The sequence below is a fragment of the Magnolia sinica genome, chromosome 11 (assembly GCF_029962835.1).
Source record: "Magnolia sinica isolate HGM2019 chromosome 11, MsV1, whole genome shotgun sequence".
Lineage (NCBI taxonomy): Eukaryota > Viridiplantae > Streptophyta > Magnoliopsida > Magnoliales > Magnoliaceae > Magnolia > Magnolia sinica.
Window position 1 is genome coordinate 31,664,383 of NC_080583.1, and position 10,955 is coordinate 31,675,337.

General features: G+C 43.9%; 1 protein-coding gene across 1 annotated transcript; it reads left to right on the forward strand.

Moving 5' to 3' along the window:
* The first annotated feature begins 8,740 nt into the window (after positions 1–8,740).
* LOC131218086 (stemmadenine O-acetyltransferase-like) lies at positions 8,741–10,039 on the forward strand. Its single transcript, XM_058212768.1, has one exon. It carries the CDS (start codon positions 8,741–8,743, stop codon positions 10,037–10,039), a length of 1,299 nt encoding a protein of 432 aa, XP_058068751.1.
* Positions 10,040–10,955: the final 916 nt, after the last annotated feature.

Sequence of the window (10,955 nt, forward strand, 5' to 3'; positions counted from 1 at the left end):
CTAATATACTCCAAGATTCGGAAGGATCATGAGGAGCACCTACGAGTAGTCTTTGATACTCTTAGGAAGAACCAGTTGTTTGCTCAATACAAGAAGTGTGACTTCTAGAAAGAAGAAGTCAAGTTCCTAGGACATGTGGTGTCCAAGGAAGGAATAGCTGTGGACCTTGCTAAGGTGACCGCAGTTCAAAATTGGGAGCAGCTCAGTTTGGTTACTGAAGTGAGGAGCTTCCTTGGCCTGGCAGGTTACTATCGTCAATTCATTAGGGACTTTTCCAAGATAGCCAGACCGTTGTCTCAGCTCACTCGAAAGGATCTCAAGTTTGCCTGGAATGAGAAGGCAGAAGCAGCTTTTCAGGAACTGAAGGACAAGCTAACATCCACCCCTGTGCTAGTATTACCATAGCAAGAGGTCAGATATACCATATACACCGACGCCTCTCGTGTTGGTCTGGGTTGTTTTCTTATGCAGAAGACAGGGTGATTGCCTACGCATTACTACAGTTGAGGAAACACGAGGAAAATTACCCTACACACGACCTGGAATTGGTGGAAGTCATCTTTGCATTAAAGCTCTAGAGACATTACCTCTACGGAGAGGAGTTCGTGCTCTTTTGCGACCACAAGAGCCTCAGGTACATATTCACATAGAGAGACTTGAATATGAGGCAACGACGATGGATGGAAACTTTGAAAGACTTCAAGTTTGAGGTCTCCTACCATCCTGGCAAGGTCAACCTTGTGGCAGGCGCGTTGAGCTGCAAGAAGACGATAGCATTTGCAGCTCCGCTGATGATAGGGAAATGGAATATGGTAAAATTTGTGTGAGATTTTGAGCAGAGGCTTACTATAGAGGAGCAGTTCGAGAGCGTCGCACATATTCGTGTGCAACCACTTATCGACGACCAAATCATTATGGCTTAGAGGGAAGATGAAGGGTTGGTAGAGTTGAGGAAGCGAGTTAGTGACGATGAAGAATCAGAATGGAGAGTTGGTATGAATGGGGGTTATGTTATCGTGGCCGCCTATACGTCCCAAATCTTCATGACTTAAGAAGGGAAGTTCTCGAAGCTGCTCACAATTCAAAGATGGTGATGCATCCTGGTAGTACGAAGATGTATCGAGATATGAAGCATTCGTACTGGTGGGACAACATGAAGGCCCACATAGCAGGCTATGTATCCTGTTGTCTCACGTGCCAGCAGGGAAAGGCCGAGCATCGCCGACCTCCTGGTTTACTTCAGCCCATGCCCATAACTGAATGGTAATGAGATTTCATTTCTGTACATTTCATCTCGAGGTTACCGAAGACAAGGAAGGGACATGATTCCATTTGGATGATTGTGGACCGATTGATGAAATCGGCTCATTTCCTCCAGAATAGAGTCTCGAACTCAGCAGACGATTTAGTTAGGCTGACATCAAGGAGATAGTACGTCTGATGGAGTGTCTATGGAGATTGTGTCGGATCGAGACCGCGATTCACATCTATCTTCTGGACTAGCATCCAAGAAGCAATGGGTGTGAAACTTAAGTCAGTACCGCATTCCATCCACAGACGAATGGGCAGATGGAATGAGTAAATCAGGTGTTGGAAGATATGTCACGGGCCTGTGTACTTGATTTTAAAAACAGTTGGGATGATTGTCTTCCCTACGCTGAGTTCGTTTATAACAACAACTTCCAAGCGAGCATTGGCATGGCCCCCTACGAAGCATTGTATGGGCGCCCATGTAGACCACTGCATTGCTGGGCAGAGGTTGGTGAGAAGAGTTTGATTGGCCCAGAGTTAGTGCAGGCGATCTCAGAGAAGATCGACATTATTAGGCATCGACTTCTTGTAGCATAGAGCAGACGGAGCTACGCCGATACGAGGTGGCGACCGTTAGAGTTTGAGGTCGGGGACCATGTGTTTCTTAAGGTTTCCCCCATGAAGGGAGTCTTTCGATTTGGCGAGAAGGGAAAACTCACGCCATGATTTATTGGTCCATTCCAGATTCTACATCGAGTGGGTGTGATAGCATACCACCTCGCTTTGCCCACACCACTCGCAAGTGTGCACAACGTATTTCACATATCAATGCTGAAGAAATACATTCCTGATCCTTCCCACATTATCAAATGGGAGCAGGTACAGTTGAGCGAAGATGCTACTTACGTACTGCGACTGACGCGTATCCTAAATAGGAAGGAACAGGTGTTGCGTAGTAAAGTTATCCCGCTCGTGAAAGTACTGTGGACGCATCACATTGAGGAAGAGACTACTTGAGAAACAGAAGCTGAGGTCCATAAGAACTACCCTTAGATTCTCGAGGAGTACGAAAAGGTATTAATTTTGAGGATGAAATTTTTCTTTAAGGGGGGTATATTGTAACGTCTCGAAAAAATCCGTACAAAGACCCGAGTACCACTTCAGGCAGAAATCACTAAGGATCAAATTATGTAGAAATTAGACAAAAATTAATTAAGTGTTAAACTAAATTAATTAGTAGATTAGCTTGAACCGCTTTCTATACGAACTGCAAGACCCAAAACCAGTAGAATCGCTAACTCTACATTACCTAAAAACCTAGGAGAAATCTCAAAACCCAGTTTCTCTCGGGAGCACATTGAAACTCCGCATCAGACCTGGACCACGCATCGAAAGTCCGATGACCGCGAAATATAAGGTTATGACCACCTTACTGGGCTTGACAACCATTGTAGGAATCGAGTCCAAATAGTATCCAGAAACGCACAACTTGAGCCCGTAGCGAAGTGTGTGAGAAATGTGAATATCTTTAGAAAATGAACTCAGATTTAAGTGAATTGGGTCGTTTGCTTGCAAGCCAAATTTAAGGTTTCGGACCGTCAGATTCTGACCCAACTATACCCTTGGATCAGGAAAATTTTCTTACACATGTCAGTGTACTTGTGGCCCTGATCGAGTGACGATATCCATTGAACTGAAACTGGTCCTCCACGGTCGATGCACAAATCCAATCGGAACGAAATCTTAACCTGACATAGATTCATTGTCAAGAAATTTTCTCCAGACCCTATACAGGTAATGGACCTCTAAATGAGCTCTGTTAGCCCGAAATAGATGCCTTTTCGCTATATCCTAAGTATACCATGGCCCTAGGGCCATTGACATCACTTCTGAGCCTATATAATGCCCCAAACCCACCCCTCTCTCATTTCATACGAATTCTCTAACCCTAGAAGAGAGAAGAAAGAAGAGGAGGAAGGAGTGAGGAGAAGTGTGAGAGATCTGTGGTTTGTTGCTGGGATTCACTCCCACTACTCCACATACCGAATCATCGCTCCAGTGTCGCTACACCGTCAAATCTAAATCCATTTTTGGGTAAGAAATCCTAACCCTAATATGTTCTTGGAATCCAAATAGAGGAATCAGCGAAATAGCTAACCTATTTCAAAGTTTAGGTAGCCGTTGTGCCGTAGACAAAGGCGTAGTGTACGAACCGAGTTCGTAATAAGAAAACTGACGAAAGTTGCAGACTATAAATGTTTAGGTTATGGTTTTCAAGGCTTTCAATGTCAGTAATGATTTATGTCTGACTTAATTGCTACCATATGACCTTAGTTACAACATTTTCGACATATTATGTATATGTAAACTAAGTTATATACTAAAATGCATTTCATGTGTTTGTTGAAATGTTTGAATGAATAGGAAATTATGATTTATGCTTCCCATGACTATTAATCTAGAATTCATGTTCGTTGTACATATGACAACTCCTTGGTGAAAGGATTTGCCATAATATATGTTATAACTAATTTATTATATGTATGTTGAAACGGATTAGATGCCATCACATTGTATCATTTTGTAAATTTTGGAACTATACACATAATTATTTAACATGGTGATATGTTCATACTCTGGGGACTTACAACCACTTATATGCTTTATATATCTATCACAGTCTTCCACTTGCATAATTTAATTGTCTCTGGAGTATGATATGATGATTTAGTGCAATCTCATTCATGTTTAATGCACTAATACAGACAACATTCATTCATCATTAATTATGTTACATAAGTGATGCGACAGATCTCGGGAGTTGAGCTCTGCTCGTAATTTTCAGGGCGTTAAAACTTGTCTGGAGGGTGCATCACAATCTGATTATACCCGAAGTAGGTATCCAAGAAGGAGAGCTACTCGTGTCCAGCTGTGCTGTCCACCAATTGATCGATCCGAGGTAGGGAGAGGCTGTCCTTGGGGCAGACCTTATTCAAGTCTGAGTAGTCTATACAGACCCGCCACTTTCCATTAGCTTTCTTCACGAGGACCACATTAGCGATCCAATCTGGATAATGTACCTCCTTGATGAATCCGACACTAAGAAGCTTCGACACTTCATCTACTATGGTCGAGTACCTCTCGGTGTCAAATGCTCTTCTCTTCTATTTCACTGGCCTATACCGGATCCAAATTCATCCTATGGACCATAACATCGGGAGAAATCCCTAGCATATCTTCATGCGACCATGCAAAGACATCTTTGTGCTGTTATAAGAAAGCCAGCATCTGAGATTGATTCTCGGAATTTAGCAACGATCTGAGCAGAACCGTTCTGCTCGGGTCAGCTTCCTCAAGTGGGATGGTCACTAAGTCCTCCATGGAGGAGTCTTCGCAGGAGCTCTGGGGTCGAGGACGTTAATAGTGAGGGTCTGCTTCACCAAACCCTTTCTTACAGCTATTGCGTAACATCTTCGAGCTTCACGTTATCCCCTCGGAGGTATCCGACCCCTTCCTCGGCAGGAAACTTTATTATAAGGTGATAAGTAGACACGACCGCCCACATCGCATTAAGGGAAGGTCGGCCCAGAATTACGTTGTACACCGATGACACATTCACAACAAGAAAGTCCACTAGAAGCGTGACTTGATACTGCCCTTCCCCTGCTATCACAAGGAGGGAGATGGCTCCCTCAGAGATCACCTTATCCCAGGCAAAGCCATGCAGGGGAGTCTTCACAGGTCGGAGGCATGACTTGTCGATACCCATCATCTCGAACGCCTCAGAGTAGATGACGTTGGCCGAGCTCCCGGTTCGACCAGGATGCGGTAAACCTTGTGGTTAGCTATAGTTATAGTCACCACCACGGCATCGTCGTGCAGATGATAAATTCCACGCATGTCGTCCTCTGTGAAGGTCAAGATGCAAGGGCTCACTCGGAGTTCTTTCCTCTTCCTTTCAGCCAAGTGGACAAAATGCTCTGGGTCCAAGATCCGGGAATAAGCTTTGCGAGCCCTATTCGAGTCGCCTCCACTAGATGAACCGCTATAGATGGTGCGTATCTCAGCGGGCTCTTCGATAGTCTTACTTGGCTGCTCTTCTCTCCGAGCTGACTTCTCTTCCTTGGCGTATCATCGCAGGTGACCCTTACAGATGAGGGTCTTAATCTCATCCTTGAGATCCACACAGTCGCTCATATTGTGATCATGGTCATGATGAAAACGGCAATACTTGCGCTTGTCTCGTTGTTCTACGTCAACCTTCATACAAACTGGCCACTGCAGGAGTCTATGATCCCTAATGTCTAACAGGATCTGTTCTAGAGATGTGTTGAGGGGGGTGTAGGAGCGGAACTTGCTCTCAGGCCTCCTGCTCGATCGGCGATCACGAGAGGCTCGATCGTCTATCTTCTTGCTGGATAACTGAGGCTCTTCGTTCCTCGGTCTCTTCTCCTTGGACGACTGCTCAGCTACTTGTACGTTCCTGCAGGAGTTGGAGAACTCCTCGGCATTGGTATATTTTTGAGCCCTGTTAATGAACTCAGTCAAGGTGGTCGGTAGATTCTTCCCGATCGAGAAGGTGAACTTCCCTTCTCTGAGTCCACCGAACATGGCAGAGAGTGCCATCTTGTCGTCGTAGTCTTCCGCTAGCAACGCTTCTTTGTTGAAGTGGCAATGAAGTCCTTTAGTGACTCCTTGTTCCCTTACTTGAGGGTGAATAGATGAGTAATGGGCTTCTGACTCTTCTTAATAGAGATGAATTGGGTAAGGAATAATCTGTTGAGCTCTGCGAGAGAGTCGATTGACTTTGGATTAAGCTGCCGATACCAACTCCAAGTAGATCCGGAGAGGGTTATTGAGAAAGCTCTGCACATCATTGCGTCCGTGGCCGACTGGATCTGCATCCACGAACGGTAGAACTCCACATGGTTTAATGGGTCTCCAGACCCAGAGTATTGGATGATTGGAGGCATCTTGAACCTCTGCGGCATCACCTCACCCATGATTTCTGAGGTGAAAGGAGGCTCGGTCTCTTCCATCATCGCCTGGACTGCAGTCAGGATGGACGGAGACTGCTAGTTCTTCTACAATGTCTTGATCTGGTCATAGAGTTCCTTAAGCTGAGCCTCTTAAGGATTCTGATTCTCAACCACTGCCTCTTAGGGGGCCTCCACCGCCTCGGGCGTTCTTCCTTATCTTCTCCTCTCTAGCCGATGGCAGAGGTCAGTATGGGCCAGAGCTGAAGTTGCGGACACATAGGATGGCTCTGCATCCCGAGCAGGTTTTAGGACTTGGGCGGACCGATTCTCAGACACTGCATTCCGCGTAGGGTTGGGAGCTCATGTGGATTGTGCCTGAGACCCCTTGACCCTAGAACTGACCAGCTGTGGTCGTTCCTCGGACACTGGGGATGCTTCCACCACGTTATGATGTGGCTGCTGGTTTTGTTGCACTTTCATTCGGTTGATTTCGTCCCTCAGCATCTGGATTTCATTTTGTAATGCTTTGTACTTTCTTCCTCGGCTCCGAGTCCGATGAGATGGCCTTATCGGAGTCAATTCGGTGTGTAACAGTGAAGAAGATTGATGTTATCCGATAGGTTCAGGCTCCACTGTTGTCACCTTCTTCTTTCTTCTCTCAAATTTTGGTAAAACATTTTACCTTTTTGTTCGAATTTCCCACAGACGCCGCCAAAAAAATGTTGAGGTTCCGATAAAACCTTTTAGCTTTTTGTTCAAATTTCCCAAAGATGGCGTTAAAAAATGTTGAGGTCAAAATCTGGACAATGCTCCACTCAATGCTGTAGACTCGAAACGAACCCTGGTCCTACGCAAAAAGAGTGAGCAAAGGAGACCCTGGTTTAAACAGGGGACCCTCCGATGCCTAAGTCAAGATAGGGAATCTGGGTCTAAGTCATGCATAATGTAGAGAGAGGGTGTGAGATATTGCGTACCTATTGTAATGGGATCCCCCGGTTTTATATTTATAGGTAGAGAGGATCATGTCCGTTAATCTCAGCATGATTTACTTAATCATGCGGATATTGTAATCGTGGAGATATTATCCATAAATTTTGGGTCGTGCAGCGTATCGTGTCTTAAGTGCGTATATCCTTGGGTGAAATCTTCGGTCACGTCCGCATTTAGGATAGTGCCCTAGCTCGGTACTCAAAGCATCACGATCCGAGCTCGGCCTTGTCTTATCTAAACCCAAGATTGAGTAATAATAGTCGAAGTTTACCATTGGAATACTCAGGGTTAGAGTTCATTGAATGTCATCGTCTTCATATGAGGATGAGGACGAGGATGAGAGCTCGTCTCGACCAGCCTTTAGTCGTAACTCAGAGGTCGGCTCGCAATTGATGCAACGTTCTCCTTCCGAGGCCTTAATAAATGATTTAGATAGCTCAAGAAGACCCTGATTGTCCTCATTCATGTTTCCCCGTAACACCAGGTTTTCAAGTTAACATGATCCATCTAGATACCGAGTCAACTCAAGTTTCTGAGTTTTGAACTACGATCCATAGATGCAATCACATACGGGCTGGGTTGGATAGCGGCCCGAGACTTCAACTTCAGCACAACTTATCAGTCGAGTCGAGTCAAGACTCATTCAGATCTTCGAGTTAACCAGTTAAGTCAACTTTCAGAGTTCTGAATGGGATACGTACGTGCGGTCAATCACTTTTGGGATGAGCTGTGTTGGGTTCCACAAGGCCATAACCTAAGCCTAACCTTAGTTGGGGTCAGGTTGAGGATTTTTCATCCCGAGCGTAACCCAACATAATGTTTGGGTGGGCCGTTGAGATTAGGGTTGAGCCCGACCCAGGTTGTAACCCTGATGAGTCACAATATGGCGGTGGATATTGTACGGTCATATTCGTAGAATATCCCACAAGTGCAAACTTTTATTTTATTTTATTTTTATTTTTGTTTATTCATATACTTGAATCACATGGATTGGCTTTCGTGTAATTACAGGTACGTGACTCAAATAACATGATCCACGATAAACTATATATAAGACTGATTAATGAAAGTTTAAATTGCTGTATAAACCCATATGTTTGTTTAGCACCATTTAATCATCCTCCTCACGCCTTACATGTGGCACTGATGTGCAGCTATCTAGACCATCCAAATTGTCGGTTCCATTGGGGATGGAGCAAATCTCTATAATCACACTGAGCAACCAATCCTAACCACCCAATTAACGGCCATCAGATAGTTGATTTTATATTCTCAGTGCAACATTTACCGTTGCCCCATCCAGACTTGGATTATAGATTTGGAAGGTTTAGATTGCCTTACAAGTCTGCGGCAGGTAGATTCCAAAAGTCACAACCATTTCTAAATGTTGCAAAACATGAGTCTTTACCTCTAATTAAATAACAATCAGATCAGCTTCATAAGCTGTATATAAGAATGCAACCTTTGTAATTGAAACAAAACTACATTTTAGGTCTTGCTGGTGGCCTCCACAAGGCAAGATGATGAAGGTTCAGGTCACCTCCAGAGAAATCATCAAACCATCATCTCCAACTCCCCATCACCTACGCAGGTTCAAGATCACCTTACTAGATCAGTTAATCCCTCGAATGTACGTACCTATGCTATTGTTCTACTCCAGCAAAGATGGCTGTAACATTGAAACTGTTGAAAGAACTCAACAGCTAAAGAAATCTCTATCAGAGACCTTGACCGGCTATTACCCATTGGCTGGGAGGATTAGAGAAGACAGTTCTATAGTTGAATGTAACGACGAGGGTGTCGACTTTTCTGAGGCCAGAGTCGATGGTCGGCTCTCGGAGTTCCTGGAGCAACCCTATGTTGAAGTACTGGATCAAATGGTTCCTTGCAATTACCACTTCGCTAAGTCAGGCCTGGACGTCCTCCTAGCTGTCCAAGTCAACTTATTCAACTGTGGTGGAATGGCCATTGGTGTGTGCATTTTTCACAAGGTTGCCGATGGGACCACGATAGCCACATTCATCAATCGGTGGGCCAGCCAATCGCATGGCACCAGTGACACCACAGGTCCTGACTTCCAGTCTTCCACATTTTTCCCGACCGAAGGGCCTGAGCCATTATTTGCTTTTGTCACAAAAGAGAACGTTGTGACAAAGAGATTTGTGTTTGACGCATCTAAGATTGCCGCCCTTAGGGATAGACCGTCCATTGATTCGCAGGTAGGACGCCCCACGCGTGTCGAAGCATTGACAGCACTTATCTGGCGATGTATCATGAGGACAAGTGGAGAAGAGGGGTCTGTGAGGGCTTCTCTGGCAGTACATGCCGTGAACTTGCGAGGAAGGATGTCTCCTCCATTGCCAGACCATTCCTTTGGGAATATTATATTCATTGCGACTTCAGTGGTGACGGAGAAAGAGTGCCTTGAAGACATGCAATGTTATCTTGAGCGAAAGCTAAGGGATGCAATAAGAGCAGTAAACAGTAATTCCATAAAAGAACTGCAAAAACCAGATGGGATTTCACGGGCTCTTGCAGCCATAAGTTCTGAAGTTGGAAAATATGTTGACTGTGGTATAGACTACTGTTATTTTAGTAGTTGGTGTAGATTTCCTCTCTACGAAGTGGACTTTGGGTGGGGGAAGCCCGCGTGGGTTAGTATTGCCACTTTACTACTTAAGAATTTAGTTATCCTGAACCGGACAAGATGTGGTGATGGAATTGAAGCTTGGGTGAACATGGAGGATGTTCACATGGCTAAATTTGAACAGGACCAAGAGCTCCTTTCCTTTGTTTCGTCTCCATTGAAAACTGGTTGACTCAGCTGGGAGCTCAATTGATTTGACTCAGTATGGGTGGCCATCAACGTCTGTTCATTGAAGTTGATCCTTGCATTTGTCTCACCATACCACACAATGGTAGAATGGAAATGGCGCATGACGGAAATAATCCAAAATTAGATTTTCCTTAGTTTAGTTATAGAGATTTTCTCTAATAAGGGTATGTGTGTATCCATTGCGAGTTGCATAGTTAAACTAGAAACTTTGTTTGGAGTCCTTCATAATATATTATTATTTTCCATTGGCTACTATCGGTAACTTGGCCGTAACTTAATTAGGGTGTTTTTACTTCCTTCCCACTGCAGTGATGAGCTTTAAAAAAAAAAAAAAAAAAAAAAACAATATGCCTCTTCTGTCTCTCCATTTTAAGTGCCTGAAATTTTCATAACTATTTTCTATCATCTGGATTCATAGTTAGATGCAATAAAAGGAGTCTATCATTAGTTTATGTGCTTGACTGGAAGGCACCTGCTGTAGTACACTCGAAAGCACTATCAAGATTGGACACAACTTGATAATTCAAGAGCACTTAATGTAATAATATTTTAGAAATAAGACGTGAAAAGAAAGTGGAAAATAGGATAATCTTTCTATACATTAAAAGAATGGTTTGGAATGGTGAAATGTTGAGGAAAAAGTTAATGTTAAGAAAAATACAATGATTGAGTGCATTAGCACAGTGGGAAAAGAAGTTTTATGTGTGCGTAGAGGGTAAAGCCACTTATATGAAATTTTCTAGTGGAATGACTATGTACAAATAGCCATTAATGAGACATAGACATGTTTCATGGCATGACACGGGATTAGTTATAAGAAAATATCAAAACAGTTTGGAACGTCATAAAGAATGTTAAGAAAGTAGCAAGTGAGGTGCAACTTAATGTATGTGATAATT

What these genes read in the sequence shown, in the direction of transcription:
- LOC131218086 (XM_058212768.1), top strand. Translation starts at nt 8,741, where the DNA reads ATGATGAAGGTTCAGGTCACCTCCAGAGAAATCATCAAACCATCATCT.